General features: G+C 57.8%; 2 protein-coding genes across 2 annotated transcripts; both read right to left on the reverse strand.

Annotated features, from left to right (window-relative positions):
• Positions 1 to 5,003: 5,003 nt before the first annotated feature.
• Positions 5,004 to 6,945, reverse strand: PHLDA3 (pleckstrin homology like domain family A member 3). Its single transcript, XM_027706250.1, has 2 exons — positions 6,044 to 6,945; positions 5,004 to 5,647 (listed from the first exon to the last, which is right to left on the reverse strand). The coding sequence occupies exons 1-2, from the start codon at positions 6,393 to 6,395 to the stop codon at positions 5,526 to 5,528; spliced, it is 474 nt and encodes a 157-aa protein (XP_027562051.1). The 5' UTR covers positions 6,396 to 6,945; the 3' UTR covers positions 5,004 to 5,525.
• A 3,711-nt stretch (positions 6,946 to 10,656) lies between these two features.
• On the reverse strand, positions 10,657 to 18,628 carry CSRP1 (cysteine and glycine rich protein 1). The gene is made up of 5 exons (XM_027706251.1): positions 18,451 to 18,628; positions 13,722 to 13,890; positions 13,201 to 13,327; positions 11,459 to 11,552; positions 10,657 to 11,111 (listed from the first exon to the last, which is right to left on the reverse strand). The coding sequence occupies exons 1-5, from the start codon at positions 18,560 to 18,562 to the stop codon at positions 11,035 to 11,037; spliced, it is 579 nt and encodes a 192-aa protein (XP_027562052.1). The 5' UTR covers positions 18,563 to 18,628; the 3' UTR covers positions 10,657 to 11,034.
• Positions 18,629 to 19,841: the final 1,213 nt, after the last annotated feature.

Here is a 19,841-nt window from a genome sequence, read left to right on the forward strand (position 1 = left end):
TGACTGCAAGGCTGCAGGGTCATGTTGCAGTGAAATCTTGAGGGTCCATGGGACTTGTCCTGATCATGGAATCATGGAATCAGCCGGGTTGGAAAGGACATCTGAGAACATCAAGTCCAACCCTTGATCCACTACCACTGTGGTTCCCAGCCCATGGCACTGATGCCACATCCAGTCTCATCTTAAAAACCTCCAGGGACGGAGAGTCCACCACTTCCCTGGGCAGCCCATTCCAATGGCTGATCACCCTCTCTGGAAAGAAATTCTTCCTTATATCCAACCTAAACCTCCCCTGGCACAGCTGAAGACCCTGAGCCCTCTTGTCTTACTGATAGTTGCCTGGGAGAAGAGACCAACCCCCACCTGGCTACAACCTCCTGTCAGGGAGTTGTAGAGAGTGGGGAGGTCTCCCCTGAGCCTCCTCTTCTCCAGGCTGAGCCCCCCCAGCTCCCTCAGCCTCTCCTCACAGGACTTGTGCTCGAGTCCCTTCACCAGCCTTGTTGCTCTTGATGAATGGTCCCACCTGGGTGTTTCTCCTACAGATCATCTGGCAGCTCTCATCCCTCACGAGCTGCTGGAAGGATCCAGCCAGTCCCACCTGCTCCATGGATTGGTGACAGCAGGGGTGAAAACCTCCACAATGTTCTCCAACAGCTGATGCTTTCTGCAGCCTTGGGAAGGATTCCCTCACTTCACTGCATCTGTGAGTGAGTCCCACCAGACCTGGGCAATGCCCCGAGGCACCAAAGCAGAGCAGGCAGTGGGGACAGCCATGGAGATGGAAAGTGCACCAGAATTTGGATAATCATCACAGCCCAACCTGGGAACCAGCACAGCCCCAGGCCAGACCCCAAACATGCCCCACAGGGCTGAGACATCTCTCCCAGCTCAGGGATCTCCACCCCTTTGCATGAGCCCCAGGACACCCACATCTCCTACTGCCCAGCAGGGCAGATGCTTCTCATCCCTTTGGGATCTGCTGCTCCTTGTCCTGGTCTCCCAGGGCGAACACAGCTGATCCTGCAGCTGGAGAGCCCCATCTTCTCCAGCCACAGCCCCTGTTCTCAGAACCCCACCCTGACTGGATATCCTCTTGTATGTGGTGCAGCTGGGGATGGTGCCTGTGACAGCCCCTTCATCCATGGGCATGAGACTGATTCTTCCCACTTGGCTGCAGGCAGCAAATCCATGTGGAAGCAGCTGTGGGGCTGCATCCAAAAGCAGGACAATTTCCCCAAAATGTGAGAAACACCTTCCACTTCCAGAAATGTTGTGGGACAATTTGTTTTTCTCATCTTGGACACTCTGGGGAGATGTGAAATGTTTGCAGAAGGTGTCAAAGCTGAGGAGGGTCCTTGGAAAGCCAAGAGGCCCTTTATGAACAGCACATGCTCCTGCCCTGTGCCACTGGCACAGAGAAACGTCTTTACTAAACAAGGAGGAATTATCTACTTTGGGATAGTGGGAAGACATTATTGAAATGGAGCTGAGCCACCCACTGAAGACTTTAGGCTTTCCATGGTTTTGCCAAGTGACACATGAAACCTTCCTAATGTTGATCTTGTCGGCTCCTATAACCAGGAGGAAGATATTGGCTGTTCTGTGTCAGTGGGTGGCCACGGTTCAGCAGCGATGTCAGCTTGAGTATCCCAAAATCCAGGCTGCTTTTCAGCCTGAGGCAAAATATTCCACAGGAAAAATAAAAGACTATTCCAAATAATCCAAAATTTCCGGCCCAGGCAGGGACCCTGATACACTTTTTGGACATTTTCAGGGTATTTCCAGGCCCTCCCACCTGTCTCTGAGACACTTGATGCATCTCAGCATCCCCTTTTGGCTGGAATGAGCCACCCCCACTCCCAGAGCAGCCCAGTGACTCCTGCTCAGGGATGGTGGGTGACAGATGGGTGCTGGGATGTGCTGGTTGGTCCCTCTGCAGTTCCAGCAATGTGTGGTCCCTATTTTTGTTTCTTTCTGATGAGCTCCAACCCTCCCACTGGCTCCCATAGCCCCAGTCCACTGGTGGGTGGTGGTCACAGCCACACTCCTCAACCTCCCTGGGACACCCTCTCCAGGACACACCACCGGGACACCCCCCATTGCAATCCCTGCAATCCCTGCCTGGACCCCCTCAGCATCACAAGCTCCATGTTTTGACAACAGCATTTCTTCCTACACCCAAATCCCAAGAGGACTTCAGTGGAGGTGGCCAAGCCCCCCCCAGCAGTAGTGTGGACATCCTGGCCCTCTGCTCCCCTGGATTGTGAGCACACAGACATCACAGGGCTCTGGGAAGTTTTCCAGCCAGGCAGTGGGCAGGTGTTGGCTTCCAAACCAAAATCCAGTGATTTAAGAACTGTGGTTGAGGATGGTCAATGATGAAATAACTTTAGGATCATCTGAAGGAAGTCAGACACATGACCCAAAGCTAAAAAACCAGAACACTGCTTGCTACGGCTGTGATTTCCTTTTCTTTTCACTTTTGTGTGAGGAAAGACCACCCACAAAGTCAGGGATGGTCACAGGAGAAGTGAGGCAGTGCCAGCCTCTCCACAGGGCACACGGTGGTGGAGGAGGTACACATGGTCTCACCTAACAAAAGCATTGGCACCATCACCCCCACTGCCCTCCCTGGCACTTGGGGGGGGGTGTCCAGCCAGCCCCAAAAACTGACCCCAAACCCAGAGCTTGGATTTCATCAGGTGGAAAAAAAGGGCTCTGAAGCCCTCCTTCCTCTGCACTTACCCCACGGTGCCACAAGGAGGGTGCCTGTCCCTGCCCCCCTGGGTGCTGGCAGAGCCCCTGCCCCGGGCCGAGGCACAGGGCAGCCCCCAGCCCGGGCAGAGCAGCCCCAGCACCGGGGCACCCTCGGAGAAGTGCAGGGAGGGCTGATGGAGCGGGGGCACAGCGGGGCTGGGAGCAGAAAAGCCAGATTTTCAGGCTCCTGCCTTTGAACTCCCGCAGCTCCAGGGCACCTCGCTGCATTCTGGGGCTCTGCACTGAGCCCCAGCTCTGCTCGGGGGCCCTGGCACTGGGGTGCCCTGCCCTCATTGAAGCAGGAGCCCATGTGCTGGAGAGGCTGCGAGGCCACATACCTACCAACCCCGTGTTTTGCCTCAGTTTCCCCACCTCTGGAGGCATTAGAAATGCTTCCCATGGTCCTCTCCCTGCTTTTCAGGCTGGCTGGGAGTGTGCTGGCACCACATCCCTGGTGCTGGGGGACACACCAGCCCTGTCCCTGTCCCTGCTCTGCTCCCTGGCCGAGTCACTTGGCTATTTATTTGTTTTTCAGTCTCTGGGTGACCTTTTCTTCTGCATGAGTAATTCAGCCCTCACGGGCAGCAGGTGAAGCCGTCCCACCTCCCACCTCTGCTCTCAGCCCCAGCCTCAGCTCCCAGGGTCAGGAATCTGCCCAGAGAGGATGGATTGGGACGACGTGGGTGTCTGCACACAAAGAACTCCCAAACCTGGGGGGTCTGGGGAGCAGTGCAGGCCCTGGAGGATACGTGGTCCAGGCAGGGGCTCTGAGCCTGGCTTTGGGTCGGTCAGCAGAGCGATGGGGGGCTCAGGGTGGGGATGGAAAAGCTTGGCTTTCCTCATGCCTGGGCCCAAAATGCTGACATAGCAATTTGGCTTCTCTTCCTCTCCCTCTATTAACTGCCCACGTTTCTCCCCAGCTCAAGGGTACTGTGGTCTCTCTGCTGCCTCCCCCATCCATACACAGGGGATGTGCCACAGCCAGGGCTGGCACTTACAGCCACACACATCTTGACCATTTTCTCCCCCAGTTTGTTGCTGGCAGTTGGAAAACGGAAAATAGCTATTTATGGTGAGCAAGAGAGCAGAAAAGCCAAAAATGGGGAGTCACACTGCCCAAAACTGGCAACTTTGGAAACCCCCCTTGCACTGGGTTCTCCCCACCCCTGGTACCCTCCACAGCACAGGCTCGGGATGCTCACAGGGCTTTGAATGAGCCTCTCTGAATGCCCTGACTCAGGGAGCTGCAGATTTAAGAAAAACCCCAGGACAGGGATCCTTGCCGTGGAAATGCTGTGTGAGCACCAGCACCTCCCTGACAGCCCCATTTTCTTCCAAAATGTGTGTGGGGGCTGGTCCACACAAGGCTCCATCTCCTGTGGGTGGGGGACCAGGTCCCACCATCCCTGGAGCCCCCCATGTTCCTGCCATAGCAATGGGATGGTGCAAAGCTCCATCTGCACTGTGTTTGGGTCCAGCTTCATCTATGTGTCCCCCCAACTTATCCCCCCCAACTTCTCTCCACTCACAAGCCAGCAGGCTCTCAGCAAACACAGCTCTGAGAACCAGGTGGCCAAGGAGGCTTCCTTGGGTGGAAAAACACCTAAATGCCTGTTCCAGCACTGAGCCAGCACAAGCCTGGCCCTGCACGGTGAGCAGGCTCCAGCCACGCCACCATCCCTCCCCGAAGCCACCTTGGTTCTGCCCTGGCACGGGGACACGACCCCGTGGGCCCCATGGGGTCTGGCAGAGGTGGCTGGTGTGCAGGCTGGGGCCAGCAGCCACAGCCCGAGGGGACAGGACACTGCTCTCCCCGGTTCCCACGCGGCCGGGCAATCTCCGGCAGGATCTGCAGCGCCCGCAGCCGCGGGGCTCGGGCTGGGGCTCGGGCTGGGGCTCAGGCTGGGGCTCAGGCTCCGGCTTGCGGAGCTCGGTGGCTCCAGGCGCTGGTGTCTGCGCTGCCTGTCGGGGCAGGGCCGTCCCTTCCCCTGCCTGCAGAGCCGGAGCGCTGCTCCCGCGTCGCCTGCCCACAAACCACCGTGGGAATCCCTGGGGACACGGGAGCAGCGGGATGGGTGACCGGAGAGGCTCGGGGCAGCAGTGGGGGGGCTTTGGAGCCCGACGGTGGGATGCTGGTTTAGGGGGATGCCAACGATCGGCAAAGCTCTGTACAGGATTTGTGCTCTCCTGTACGCTGCAGGGTCCCACAAATCAAAGCAACACCAGGGTAAGAAGCAGAAGGTCCTGTTTGGGGACACTTTTGGTACAAGGAGTGGGGGTCCCCAGTGCCCTCCCAGCATTCCCCATCATCTCAAGGACATCCCAGGGTAAGACAAAGTCCAACCCCTTCTCAACATGGGGGCTCAGGGGGAGCTGTGTCCCCAGCCCCATCCATCTGTCCCAGTGTCACTGTCACACAGGCAGAGCTCCCTATTCCACTGCTTCCTTTGGGCACAGCCTCATCCATCCCCTGTCCCGCAGGAGAGGCCCGGGTGTCCCCACCAGTGCACCAAGGTCCTGCACATGTCAGCTGAAGGGTGGTGGGCCCCTGGACAAGGATGTCACCTCCTGCCATGTCCAGAGCCCCGGGTGGTAGCCGTGGCTGTGTCCTTTGCCCCTTCGTGCCAAGGGGATGTGGCTTGGCCCCTGCTGCCGTGCCAGGCCAGTCCCTGCAGTGCCTCTGTCCTGCCCCAGGGCAGGGGGAGCCAGTGCCCGCACTGGCCTCTCCGGGGCCACCGTCCTTGTCCTTGGGCTGCACAGCGGTGGCCTCACTTGCCCGCTGGGATCCCGTTCTCCCCACCTCCTGCCGAGCCGAGAGCCATCTCCATCCGACTCCTTGGATGCTGCGTGTCCATGGGCTGTCCCACTGGGGCTGTGTCGAACTGCACCACTGCAGAGAGAAGGCGCCTGTCACCCACCTGGCCAGTGGTGGGACATGGGGCAGGGCCCAGCCCTGAGGGGACTGGGGTGCAGAGCCAGCCACCATCCCCACCCCATCCCACGTGCAAGATGGCAAAGGGCCCCATGACCCTCAGGCCACTGCAGACAGAGGGAGGATGATAGAAGGTCCCTCTCCAGGGATGTGGGGGGATAAAAACCTATGGGGGCATCCCAGCCAGTGTGGGGGGACATGGGACTACCACCCTTGCAGACCACCCGAATCCATGGGACCTCCGTGATTCCCTTGGGGAAGCCAAACCCCTCAGAGATGGGACCTGGTGGCCAGGGACCTCCTCCCCCAGTGGGTCCTGCACCCCAACCCGCGGTGCAGTGATGTGTCTGGTACCTGCTCTGCAGCTGTGCCGGGCGCGGACGACCTGGATCGCCTGCTGGTTCTTGAAGCGGACGAGGCCCATGGTGATCTCGGCGTTCCAGCCCGGGTCCTCCTGGGCGCAGCGGAAGTCGATCTCGTGGCTGTCGTCCATCACCACTGTGAAGTAGATGTGCCGCTCCTTCCACTCCACGCACTCCACCGCCTTCATGCGGGCGAAGCTCAGCTCCTTGCGCCGCGAGCCCTTGGGCTCGAAGAGCTGCAGCCCCTTCTCTGTCAGCAGGCACCGCTTCTTCTTCCAGAGCTGCAGCAGCCCCCCGCTCCGCTTCTCCAGCACCCCCTCCCTCAGCACCTTCTCGGGGGTCATAGCGGCCCCTCGGCCCCCAGGATCCTCAGCACCTCGTGTGGGCTCAGCCAGGCATCACCCGCCGGGGGATTTCCAGCCCCTTCACGTCAGAGCTGAGCTTCCCGGGGCCGGGACCCCCACGGCGGCCGCGCTGCCCTCGGGGTTCTCCCTGCCCTGCGCTCCCGCCTCTCAGAGGGGGTGAGCGATGGGGTGCCCCATGCCGACCCCAGCCCTGTTGCTGGGGCTCTGCTCCCTGCCCTTTGCAGCGTGTGGGATCCGGCGCCGCGCACCCCAGGAGCTGTCGCTACATGCCCGGCCGCTCTCCCACTCGCATTCCTCCCGCCTCGCCTGGCCCCTCCTGCGCTCAGGCTCCCTTCACGCCCAGGCGAAGCCCGGCCAGGCCCCACTTCACCCGGGAGGTGCTTTTGGGGTGCCCGCAGGCAGGTGCTGCTCCAGGGTCCTTGTGTGAACAGGCAGGGTGTGGGATGGGTCTGCACGGCAGCAGTGCCAGGGCAGGGCTCAGGGACTTCTGCAGGGCAGCCCAGGCGTGGAGTGCAGTGCCAGATGTTGGGGGTGCAGCACCAGCTGCTGGGGGTGCAGCCCCACCGGCACAGGGCTATAGGGTGCAGTGCCAGTGGGCACAGTCGGCTGTGGGGTGCAGTACCAGCTGGGCAGGGGACCCTGCATAAAATGCCAGCCAGGAAGGGGTTACAGAGTGCAGTGCCATGAGGGCTGGGGGGCTGTGCAGTGCAGTGCCAGCAAAGAAGGCACAAGGGGGTGCAGCGCCAGGGCAAGGGGTTACGGGGTGCAGTGCCAGCAGGGGCAGGGGGCTATGGGGTTCAGTGCCGGCCAGAGCATGGGGTTATGAGCTGCATTGCCAGCCAGGGCAGGGGGTTATGTGGTGTCGTGCCAACTGCAACAGAGGCCTGTGGGTGCAGCACCAGCCAGGCAGGAGCTGTGGGGACCACTGAGTGCAGTCCAAGAGGGGAGTCAAAAGCAGAGAGCAGACAGTAGCAATGGGAACAACCCTTGACACCCACCACCCACCCAGCCACACACCCAGGGGTGCTGGGCCACCCCTCAGCACACAGAGCTCCCATGCCCCAAATCTGCTGGGACAGGGATTTGAAGTCCCCAGGCTGTCCCACAGCAAGGAGCAGCATCCCCCAGCCTCGTGTGACCTGTGCAGGGGGGATGAGCCGTCGGAGCGGGGCCGGGGCAGCACAGCACAGCCCAGTCCCGCCTGAGTCCTCCCTCCCCTGCAGCGAAACACCAGTCTCCTTTCCAGCCCGTCTCGTTCCCGGCCACTGCAGCTCCGTGTGTTCCCGTGCCAGCACCTGGCACCGAGGGGTTCATGGTGCCGTGCCGGGCTGCCAGGGGGACACCTGGGGACTTGTGCTGGCTGTGGGCTACTGGACAGGGCGACGGTCACAGCCTGCTGGGCTACTGGATGTGCCCTCACAGATGTTGAGGGTGTGGTTCCTTCACCCAGGTGAGGTCTGGAATGGGAAAAAGTTCCCCCGGAGATGTGCCAGGGTCATCGACTGGGGCTGGAGGCCACCAATCAGCCCATGGCTCCTTGGCACGCAGCCACCACCCCAGCACCCACCTCCTGGATCACCCTGCCCGTGCCCCTGCAGATCACAACCCCACGGAGCCCCCGGCTGGAGCCCCTCTTCCCCCAGTCCCTCCATCCTTCCTTCCCGGTCCCTCCCGGGGGCTTTGCTTGCAGCTGCTGTGGCCAGGGGGCAAGTCTGCAGCGGTGATGAGATGCACCTCATTATCCCTCATTAAGAGGGCAGGGCGGCTGTCGGAGCCAGGAACTGGTTCGTGCTCCCTGGGGCCAACCTCACCACGCTGGCAGAGATCCCGGGTGTCCCAGGAGACCTGGGTTCCTGACGTCAGGCGGCCCCGGCTCCCCTGCGGCCCTCACCACCCCCCCAGCCGGGGAGCCAGTGCCTCCCCAAAGGTCACCTGAGCCACCCCAGCACCTCCAGGAGGAGCAGATGTGTGGGTTCCCTTCCACAGGCTGTTTTCCCACGCACAGGTAAAGCTCAGCTCTGGGGATGCTGAGCCCTGGAAGCTTGGGGGTGAGTAGTTTTGGGACGGTTGCTCCCAGTGCTGCTCTGGTAAGCTGGGATGGCTGTGGGCAGTTTTGGCTCAGCATCCAGCTCAAGCTCCATCCTCACAGCACAAGGGAGAGCCAAGGGCTGCCAAACCCTCTGCCCAAGATGCCAGCTCTGCTGCTTGCTGTGCTCTCTGCCTTTCTGGACTCCAGACACCAAGGGAAGGTGATGGGCCCACAGCTGTGGGTGTGAAGGAGCTTTGACAAGGTCCTTCCCACTCCCCTCTCCCTGTCTGTCTGTTCCCAGATCCACAGGGCAGGAGGCCCATCCTGCTGGGCTGCCTGGGGGGTGACCCTGCAGCTCCTGCTCTCCAGCAAAGCCAACAGGACTCGCTGTGCCAGGATGCTCCGTGGGCCGCCCATGGTCCCCACGCTCATCCCATCCACACACAGCCCTCAGGGCAGGTAATGGGGTTCAGTCCTGCCCTGAGGTGACATCCCCACAAAGCACAGTGGCAGTGTGACATCCCCTGCCACAAGGGCCACTGGCCATGGGGCTCAGAGGCTCCAGTCTGACCCTTTAAGTGGTGTCATCACCACCAGGCTCCAGGGTCCTTGGCCACGAGCCGACCCTCTGGTTCATCTCTTCAGGGGCAGGTTTGGGTCCCACAGCCCCTTTCCAAGGCTGGCAGGCCCCCGAGGGGTGCGAACTGTTGGACACAGGGTGGGTCTGCTGCCTCTAAAGGGAGTTGGACACCCCCAGGGCCGGGGCCCTGCCATGCTCAGTGACCAGCAGATGGTCGGAGCTGTCCTGCTGCAGGGCAGGGGATGTCCAAAACCCACATCTAATCTCTCCCAGCCTGTCTCCAGAGCAGAGGGGCTCCCACTCCTCCCCTCTCTGACAGAACTTCTACAGCTACGGGCAGAAGGGACTAAAGACTGACTTGTTGTGGTTTTATTGACTAACCAGCATTGCTTGAGCATGATCCAGTCTGTGGCACATCCAGCTGACATGCTGCAGCAGCTCAACATCTCCCATATGCTCCTGGAAAAGGCAGCAGCTTCCTGACCCCCCTCACGCCTCCATGGGGAAGCAGGGCCTCTGCCAAGTGAAGGAACCAGGTTTCTGTCTCCACACTGAGGGTGGTACATGAGCCCTCTGTGCTGCAGCTCCCGACCCCACCACATCCCTGCACCTGGGCTGCTGCTCCACATGTCAAATGCCACCATCAAACCCAACCACACACCCCAGAGCAAAGGGACCTACAAGATTCTGGGTCCCAGGTTGGGAAACCTGGAGGGGGGAGGGATTTTTGGAGGTGTTAAAGAGCTTACTCCCCATCTCAGCTTCAAAAGCACCATGGGTGTTCAAAAACATGAGCGTGCGATGAACAGCTGAAAGTGCTTGAGTTGATAAAGGAGCCCAGGTCCTGCCCCACCAAAGGATTTCTACCTCTGTTGTGCTTCTCAGAACACTACCCATCTCATTTGCTCAACCACAATGTCTATAACTTTTAAAAACCCCAGAACTAAATTCCCTGTGGAGTTCCTGATTCTGAGCTGCACTGAAGCTGAGCTGTGGGTATGTCACACCGGTCCAACAAGAGAATCACAGAAAGGGAGTAAAGAGTTTAGATGAAAACGAATTAAACCTGGGCAGCTGCCAAACTGGAGGCTTAATGATCCTCAAGCTGCTAAAAATCCAGGGAGTAGGTGAAAAGCTGTTAATTATTTGGCACTGCTGGGTACGCCTGTTTGGAGAGGTGCCACCTAAAAGCACTGATAGGGTTTTGATAGGGTGAGCACACATGTTGTGCTACTGACACACCCCAGAAAGGCTGTCCTGGGCCTCCCAGCATCAACCACTGCTTTTGGAATAGTTATCCCCATCCCTGGAAGTGTTGAAGGTCAGGCTGGACAGGGTTTGGAGCAACCTGGTCTAGTGGAAGGTGTCCCTGCCCATGGCAGGGGTTGGAACAAGACAGGCTTTAATGTCTCCTCCAATCCAAACCGTTCTGTGATGATCCATAGTGGGAGCAGGGGGAGAGCCCAGCTAAGCCGACCTGCAGAACTCAGCACTGATACATTCCTGCCAAACCACAAGTGCCAACACTTCCTCTCCTCCCTTCACCTCCTGACCTCCAGCCCTGGGCACCCAGTGCACCTCCTCAGCCCCAGAGAGGAAATAAATTCTCTGGCAAGGTCAGGCCTGGGTCGGCTTTGATGTTTTGGATGTTTATTGCTTGCTTGGTGACGCGGCACAGCGCAGCTGAGCACTCATCCCGGCAGGACGAGCTCTCATCCTGGGATGGGACACACGGAGCAGAACGTTTTGGGCACAAGGGCCTCGCTGAGGTGGGGGTGAGCAGCCCCCAGACCAGCACCTGCCCCAGCAGGACCCGGTGGGGACAGTGCTGGGACTGCCCTGGCTCCAGGGTGTGCTGGGTCAGGGCGGGCAGGGAGAGGCTCGTGCTGCGAAGCAGCGGGTGGCTCTGGATGACGGTGAGGATGCTCACGGCGGGCGTGGGAAGGGTCGGGCAGCACAGGCTGGTTTGGACAAGCCCTGAGCGAGCACAGAGCCCGGCTCCTGGTGCCTCACTGCGAGTGGACGAGCGCCCCGGCGCCCTGCCCGAAGCCAAAGCCCTTGGGACCGAAGTTCTTGGCGTAACAACCTGCAGAGGACGGAAGGAAGAGACAGGTAAGGCTGGCACATGAGCAGGTCCTCCTCCCGGAGCAGGCACTGCCTAAACAGGACAGGGTTTGCCGTATTTGTTGGGCAAACAGGGAGGCCACAGGCCCAGCAGGAAATTCCCTGACTCCATGGCCAGTCAGCACAGCCAGTCCCCATATGCAGCTGCCAGGGCCACAACCTCCCCAACTTCCACCCCATCCTGGGTCCCTGCACATCCCTGGTCCCTGCCACAACCTCCCTGCAACTTCCACCCCATCCAGGGTCCCTGGGCCCCTGCCACTGCCCTTCAGAGCCCAGGACAAGCCAACAAAAAAAGGTGGGACTCACCTTTACAGTAGATCTCCCCATCTTTGTCTGCCAGGGTGGTGGACTCCAGGCTTTTGCCACATTTGGCACAGCGGAAGCAGGACTTGTGCCAGGACTGTGGGACAGGAGCAGAGCCTGGTCAGACAACACCCAGGGACAGGGCAGCAGGCTTTGGCTACCAATGGGCTCACTTCTCTATTTCTGACCCAAAGTTGCTGGCAAAGAGCTCTCAATGGGACAAAAGCTTTTCTCTGGAAAGCTCTGACCTCCCAGCCCCAGTGGGAAGATACAGAGAGGAAAACACCAGGGTCACTGCTCCCGTGTTGATCTGGTTTTGGAGACCTTTTGCCCCCACTCACAGAAGTAATTTGTACAATAATTTGTACAATAATTTTTAAGGAGCAATCCCCCCCCTTTGGGGATTGTCCTCCTCAACCAGCATGATAATTCCCCCCCCCAGTTATCCAGCTGAGACCCGTGGCTGCTGGACGTTAGCCTGGGGGTGGCAGCAGGGTTGGGAAACCTGCCCCCACACAACCACAGCTCCAAGGAAGGCAGCAAACGGACAGGAAGAATGCAAAAAACAGCCAGTGTTTAAAAATAACCCCCCACACACAGTTCCAGCAGTCCCCTGGAGATAAATGAGCTCACAGCCTTCGGGCAGACCTTGAGTAGCCAGAGCTGCTCACGGAGGAATTTAAATAAACACTCTGGAAAACATGAAACCTTTTTTGGAAAAAAATGTGAAATTAGGGGGCTGGAGGAGGAGGAGGTAGCAGATGGAGTCATCCAGCAAACATTAGCACATGAAATACATGCTCTGGAATCCTCTCTGGGTTTGCTTGAGTCTAATTGCTTCACCAACTTTGGTTCCCAATAAACATTGAGGCCAGAAGCTGACCAGGAAGCCCAGATCATTGTTTTAAGGGTAAGTTTGGCTTCTGACCCTGGGCTGACCCTCAACACGTCCATCACAGGTCCCTGCCCTGCCAGCTGGGTGATGATGATGCTGGGAGGCCCTTTCTGTGACCAGACGCCTCCTCTCCTTGCTCTGGGGACAGAGGACAAGCACAGAGGCCCCAGGAGGACAGAGCACAGCAGGGTCACCCACCAGTGATGTGACAAGGCCGCAGCTCAGGATGCAAAGGACCCTGATAAAGTGATGAATTTGACAAAGGAAGTACCAGAGCTGTTACAGTGTCCTTCACATCCGACCCTGAGCTGACCCAGTCCAACACCAGAGCGGCCCAAGGGAGGTGCCCCGAGCCCGTGCCCACATCTCCAACCACCCTGCCATGGGCAGCACTGACCACGAGAATTAACTCCCTGCCCTGAACTCAGGCTGCAGCATCCCAGCCTGGGGCAGAGGGTGGAAAGGATCACTGGATGATGCACTTCTTCAGTTAGTGGTGGCGGTGGCCATGGCCCACATCACTGCTCATCCTCCCAACACATCCACAGCAGGGACATCCACAGTGACCTCTGCTGAGGAGGGCTCTGAATTTAATACTGAATTTATTTCTCTCCCATCTACAAGTCTGTGAGAGCACTGCAGCCCGGGGAACCTGGTGTCCAGACATGTCAAGATCTCCTTTTGGTGCCAGGCTTCCAGATGAGTGTGGCCACCAGACCCCAAAGTCAGCCCTGGCCAGAGGCTCTGGCAGCCCAGCTGGCAGCAGCCTGTGGGTCAGGTCAAGACCCTCTCTGAAGGTCTCCCTGCCACACAGCAACTTGTGCCACATCCACTCCATCCCCCATCTTACCTTCCCAGCTCCAATCACTTTCTCGGCTGCGTACACAGCTTGGCCACAGCGAGGGCACCCATCAGATCCTCCCACCTTCTGGGCCATCCTGGCTGCATTGGGGTTGGTGGGTCGGTGGGGCTGGCCCCTGTTGAAGGGAGGAAGCTCGTGGTTAGGGATGCATAGGCAGGATGGAGAGGGAAGAGCTGTGGGATCCCAAATCCCAGCCTGGTTTTGAAGGGCCTGGAGCTTTCTGCACAATGTGTTGAGCGCCGTGGAAAGTTCAGCCTGAGGGCTGTGTGCTGGGAGGGGGTGGGCAGCGTGCTCAGGCAGCTGGGACGTGTCCTGTCAAGCCCCATCTCACCTGGCAAACAGGGTTCAGTGGATTTCCCCTGAGGAGCAGAAAGGCAGGGCAGCCCACGGCTCCAGCTGGATACTGCTGGGAGCTCAGCACGGGCTGCCCAGCCAAGCAGCACAGCACAGACACGGGGAAGAAGGTGCCCACAACAGCCCCAGTTTCAAAAACAAGACTCAAAACTCACTCTTCATATTTGATTCCCAGAGACTCGCCCTTGTCAGTGCTCAGGGTCCCTGCTCCCATCCCGTATCCATAGCCCTTGGGGCCATACTTCTTCCCATAGCAGGACTTGCAGTAGATCTCCTCTCCATGCACAGCAACAGTGGTGCTGTCCAAGTTCTTCTTACAGACCACTAGAAAAGAGAGGAGGGTGTGCCATCAGCCTGCTCATCCAGAGCTCACTAATTAGCTGGGCAAAACAAGTCCTCACAGGGAGAGCACAGCTAAGCTTTCAAGGAGCAAGGAAACCCTAGACAGGATCCAGTTGCAGGGAGTGAATGCAAACCACCAGAGATAAGGATCACAACAAGAACATTGTCTGGCTTTAAAAGGAAGCAACCACCAAAGCCAAGAGGTTGATACCAAGAGAAAGCTCTGTTAACCCTTTTGATGCTGGTCTCCTGAATTTTCCCTACAAATCACTGCAGGATTCCCAAGCCCAGGGATGGATGTCCTGGCCCCACAGCTCGTCCCTGCAAATACACAGCAAGAAGCACTCAGGGCAAAGAAATGTTAGCAAATGCATTTTTCCTGATGTTCAGAGGGACTGACAGCAGGCCTGTGGCCACCACCACACCCCAGGAACTGTAAGGGGCTTTGCACCTTGTGCACAGTCACCTCTCCAGAGCCCGAGACGATGGGAGGGCTTGTGTAAGACGTCACCCCTGGACTGTGCCCTGGTTTTGAGGGTGTGTGCCCTGTTTGAGGTGGTGTCAGGGAATGAACACTAACTCAGCTGGGTGTTGGAGCCCTGGGGGTCAATGTGGGATGTAAGATGGGACAGGAGGAGAAAGCAGCCAGGCTCAGGGTCCCTGCTAAGCCTATCCAGAGTTTCAGCTTGGTGCTGGGCTCAGGCCTTCTCCTGATTTTTAGAATCATAGAATCACAGAACAGTTTGGGTCAGAAGGGACCCAGAGTATCCAATTCCAAACCCCTGACATGGGCAGGGACACCTTCCACTAGACCAGGTTGCTCCAAGCTCTGTCCAAGCTGGCCTTGAACACCTCCAGGTATGGAGCAGCCACAACTTCTCTGGACAACCTGTGCCAGGGCTTCCCCACACGCACAGGAAACAATTTCTCCCTTATATCTGATCTAAATCTCTCCTCTTTCAGTTCAAAACCATCCTTCCCTGGCCTGTCACTATCTGCCTGTGCCTATCACACTCTGCCTCTTTTTTACAAGCCCCCTTAAGGTACTGGAAGTACCAACTCCTGTCCCAGCCCTGATCACAGCTGCCACGTCAGCTTCCAAACCCTTCCTGGAACACAGCCCTGGAGCGGGAGGTGAGCAGCACCCAAACTCAGAGTGATCTCCAGTGTTTCCATGCCCCATGCGGGATCCCCACACCCGGGGCAGAGTCCACAGCGCTGGCAGCCAGCCCCAAACAGATCCGGTTGCAGCTGCCACACATCTTAAACGTCGAGGCTTCCAGCAGCCTCTTGGCCAGCAGAACACTTACTTTGCCTTAACCACTATCACAGGAATGCAAACAGAGAAGAGGAGCCCCGCCCTTGGAGCAGCACAAACCACAGCACTGAACACGTGGCTGCCCAGCCCTTCCTCGGCCCTGTGACTAAATATGGTGCTTCTCTTCCAGGGCCCCGGGAGCTGTGCCGGGAGAAGGAGGTGGACGGGGAAACATCTCCTGCCATCTAAGGAGGATCTGGCTGGATCCTCTCCTGGCAATGTGCTCCCACCACAGCAGGAGCTGGATGGATCCAGTGTCCCTGTTGGGAAAGACCACCCTGGTCTTTCTGTTAACCCTTTTGATGCTGGTCTCCTGAATTTTCCCTACAAATCACTGCAGGATTCCCAAGCCCAGGGATGGATGTCCTGGCCCCACAGCTCGTCCCTGCAAATACACAGCAAGAAGCACTCAGGGCAAAGAAATGTTAGCAAATGCATTTTTCCTGATGTTCAGAGGGACTAACAGCAGGACTGTGGCCACCACCACACCCAACTGCCCCCACTGCTGCCAAGCTACTGGGCTGCTGGTGGGGTTTCTGCATTACCCTGGAGCTTTCTGCATTACCCTGCATTACCCAGGCACACCCTCAGGAGGGGAATTTGGGAACTTTTACTGGCACATTCAAAGAGCTTTGTTGTGAGCTTTGTCCCGGGGTGGCAGTGAATGATCTCAATGACATCTCAGTGGATCTGGAGCTCCAACCTAAGCTTTCACAGTTCCTCATCTGTACTCATCACAGAGCTGTGAGGGGCAGCAGAAAAATTCTTTCCCCAGCTCCCGGGTTTCTGCATTGCAGAAATTCCAGCGAGCTGCACTCATGGAGTTAAGGACCCTTTGTTTTTCTAAGAGCAGCTGAGTCGCTCCACAAAACAATTAAATGAGCTGCCTCTGCTTTCCAAGGCCAAGCAGGCTCATTACAGCACATTTCTGCTGTACTACCCTGTCAGCTGGATCGAGGCCAGGAGTCAATCACCAAGTCACTCCCTGAGCCCATCTCCAGCTCTAATGCACTGTGGTAGGTTTGGCTCCTTTTTGATGATTTTTTTGGCAGCTTGGGTCAAAGTATCTGTTATTCTCCCCTAAAGCTAATGTTTTGAGTTCCCCGAGGAGGCCCAAACGCAGCACTGGGGAACAGGCTGGGAATGCAGGAGCTCGGGGGCACCACCCACAGCCTGTGGCACAGGGCTGGGAACAGTGGGCACCACGGTGGGCTGGCACATGAGCCATGGCCTGAGCTGGGGAGCCCACAGCCAGGACAGGCAGAGCTGCTGGGCACATGTGGAGTGTGATTATGTACGACTGCAAAACACAGGGACAGGAGCCCTGAGCTCAGGACCACTCCCTGGGGACTTCCTTCTAGGAGCAGATTTTGGATGACCTTTTTCCCTACTTTGGCCATGTATTCCCATCTGGAAGCAATGCCTTTAGCCTCATTTCATGGTTCTTGGAGGCCTGCCCTGCTCTCTGGGTGCCAGCATCTCATGGCAGCAGCTTTCCCTGGCAAACCAGCTGTGAGCACAGGGGGTGAGGGTAACATTGCCCACTCTCCTTATCTTCTTTCCGAAGAAACAGGACTTCCTCCTGCAGAACAGCCGCAATAAGGACTCAGCTGCCACCACCTCCCTGCCAGGGAAAACCTCTCCATGACTGCCCTGCTCAGTCCTCCCAGCCAAAGCAAGTTTCCAGCCTGGAAACTCCCACATCTGAGAGCTGCTGGCCAGCGCTGGCCGCCCTCCACACTGTGCAGGGAGCAGAGACACAGCAACAGCCTCTCTATCTCACATCTGGACTCAGCTGTGTGTGCTGCATCCCAGGCAGGATGGCCAAGAAGTAACCAGGAGCTGGGCCAGGTGGACACAGGATCATGGCAGGGATCAATCCTCCCATGAGGGCACTGGTATTTCCCTGTGCAATAGCTCTACCGAGATTGGTCCCAGAGTGGGCCTGTTTACAGATCCCAGCTCTGCCTGCTGCCCATAAGGGAAAGATCCTGTCTGTGCTCCCTGCTGTGACAGAATGGTGAGAGTGGGACCAGGGCACTGGGACCAGCTGAGAAAACGTTACACCTGAGTGAGGATCTGCTGCAAGGGCAGCTCTGAAGATGCACTCCTGCTGTTCTGTGGCAGGTGAAATGTGCTGAGGAGCCATCAGTGGACACAGGCAACGTGTGTGCTCCTGCCCATAGAACCACAGAATGGTTTGGGTTGGAAGGGACCTTAAAGCTCATCTACTTCCAACCCCTGCCATGGGCAGGGACACCTTCCACTAGAGCTGGTTGCTCCAAGCCCCATCTCATGTGAGCACAGGAGAATCACTAGTTCTGGTACATGATAGTCCTCAAGGGCAGGGGGCAGAAATCTGGTAACACAGGCTGAGGACAGTGCTCATCTTTTGATTCAAAGGTCCTGCAGCCCCTCTGGCTGCAAATGCCCCAGGTTTATGGAGCTGCACTGTAACACTACTGGCCCTGGTATCCCCAAAGGGAGGGGAAGGGTGTCTGGGGGATTGCAGCAGGAAACCAGCAGTACTTGTAGGATCTCAAAGAGCACAGGAGGAAGGGAGCTCAGCACTGAGTCACCCACAGCCAGATCCGGTTCCTCTGTGCTTCCCTGGAGGTGACACTTGGGTCCAAACATACAACAGAGACACCCTCAGCAATAGCAGATTTGCAGGCAGGCTGGGGGTGATGCTTTGACACTTCTCAGGAGGCTGTCCATCAGCAGGACAGGATCACACCTCCTTCCCATCATCTCCTGGGACACAGGCAAAGATCCCAAACCAGGTCCCAAGGCTCAACCGTCTTTCTGGTGTGGCAAAGGCCACTTAGAAGACTAAAGCTAGCATCACATCCTGCCACCACTGTTGGGAGAGTCCCTGTCTCATGCTCTGATCCTTAACATCTGGAGACAGACTACAGGACCCAGCCTGGCCTTTCCCTGGGGTAGGGACAGACTAAATCTTTGCGTGGGTGCTGGCAGAGCTCAGCCCCGACAGCTTGGACAGTCTGTGGTGTCCTGGGATGATCCGTGTTCCTTCAGCAGAAGTAACTTCCAAGTCTGGAGGGAAGGGGAGCCCCCACCACACAGCTCCCACAGCATGTCTGTTTGCAGAGAAATCCTAAGGAGCACTTACCCAGCCCATAAACAGGACATGACAGGGCTCCCAGCCAGCAGAGAGCCAGGAAAGGGAGCAGTGGGGGGTGAGGGAAGGGGCTGGTACTCACTGCACAAGAAGCAGGACTTGTGGAAGCTGTTGCCTTCACATTGCACCTCCTCAGCAAAGTACACGGCCTTCTGGCAGACCCCACACTTCTTTCCTCCTCCCCAGTTTGGCATCCTGCAGGGAAAGCACAGGCAGGAGCAGGGTCAGGGTGGGAGGTCAGGCAGGAGCAGGGATGGGGCAGTCAGAGCAGGCACCCCCCAGCTGGAGCTCCAGCAGCTTTCCCACACTGACACGTGCAGAGATCCCCCCGAGGTGTTTGGTGTGTGCACAGACTCACAGTTCTGCAGAATTAGCAGAACTCAGGATGCCCACGGCACCCATCACTACAGCACCCAGCTGCCTCCCAGGGACCACTGGTCCTGCCAGCCAGGAGCAGCAGAAATTCTTTTGTCCTGGAAGCTGTGGGACCTCACAGCTCCTTTCAGTGCCAGGGAAAGGGAGGAAGTGGAACAATGATGGGACACAGCACTTACAGAGGTACTCACGGCCCCGGCACCTCCTCAGATCCCAGCCCTGCTGTCACCCCTCAGCCATGGCCACGGGACTGAGCCTTGGTGCTGGAGAGTGAGAGCTGTCACCCCCTCTGGAAACAGTGCCAGCCTCTCCTCCCTGACCAACTCTTCCATCTCAGCCACCACAGGGCAGAGGTACAGTCAGGGTTGCCCAGATAGGAGGGGTTGACCCCTGACACCACCAAACAGGGGGCTTGGACAGCTCAGCCTCCTCCAGGGCTGCAGGAACAGCCACAGAGGCTGGAAAATCAGAAATCAGGGACACAGCACAGGTGCAAAGACCTGAGCACCAGCCCCAGCTACCATCCAGCTCCTCAGCAGGATATAAATGCTTCTGTTTCTCTCTCCTCTTTCCTGAACTGTGTCTGATGAGACACGACCAAGAGGCCCCTTGAGCTGCAAATTTGCAGATAACCCCCCAAAAAAAGGAAGCTAAAGAGGATCTAACAGGAACCCGAGACTGCTACAAAGACAATAAAACACTTTTTGGTGGAGCTCAATGATGCAAGAAAGGTCAAAGGGCACAAGGTGCAGCTTGGGAGGTTCTCAGGGGCCTCTCCCCATGTAATTACACCTCTGTAATTCTCCATCCTGTTCCCATGTGGGGACAAGCAGCAGAAGTCACCTTCCCACAGCCATGTGCTTCCTGACTCCTGAACAGCTAAAGCAGCAGGAAAATGTCCCCAAAACCAAACACCATTTTCCCAGTGCACCATGTGCCAGCCCACCACGTGTGCAGGATCTCATCGGCTCCCTTGGCTCGGCTGTGTGGTCATGAGGAAAGGGACTTGGGTCTGCTGGAGCACACTGGGAGCCTTCAAGCCCTCTTCCTGCAGCAGAACCAAACCCCTGGGTCACCTTGGGCAGCTGATGTTCCATC

This window comes from Neopelma chrysocephalum, unplaced genomic scaffold, assembly GCF_003984885.1.
Source record: "Neopelma chrysocephalum unplaced genomic scaffold, ASM398488v2 Primary Assembly neopelma1_366, whole genome shotgun sequence".
NCBI classification, from domain to species: Eukaryota; Metazoa; Chordata; class Aves; order Passeriformes; family Pipridae; genus Neopelma; species Neopelma chrysocephalum.

Excerpts from the sequence above, each read along its gene's own strand:
- PHLDA3 (XM_027706250.1), bottom strand. The coding sequence starts at position 6,395 with ATGACCCCCGAGAAGGTGCTGAGGGAGGGGGTGCTGGAGAAGCGGAGC. Across the intron at positions 5,648-6,043 it reads CCGGCACAGCTGCAGAGCAG|TGGTGCAGTTCGACACAGCC; the intron begins GTACCAGACACA and ends TTCTCTCTGCAG.
- CSRP1 (XM_027706251.1), bottom strand. The coding sequence starts at position 18,562 with ATGCCAAACTGGGGAGGAGGAAAGAAGTGTGGGGTCTGCCAGAAGGCC. Across the intron at positions 13,328-13,721 it reads CTGGGAATCAAATATGAAGA|GGGCCAGCCCCACCGACCCA; the intron begins GTGAGTTTTGAG and ends TCCCTTCAACAG. Across the intron at positions 11,112-11,458 it reads TGGGGAGATCTACTGTAAAG|GTTGTTACGCCAAGAACTTC; the intron begins GTGAGTCCCACC and ends CGTCCTCTGCAG.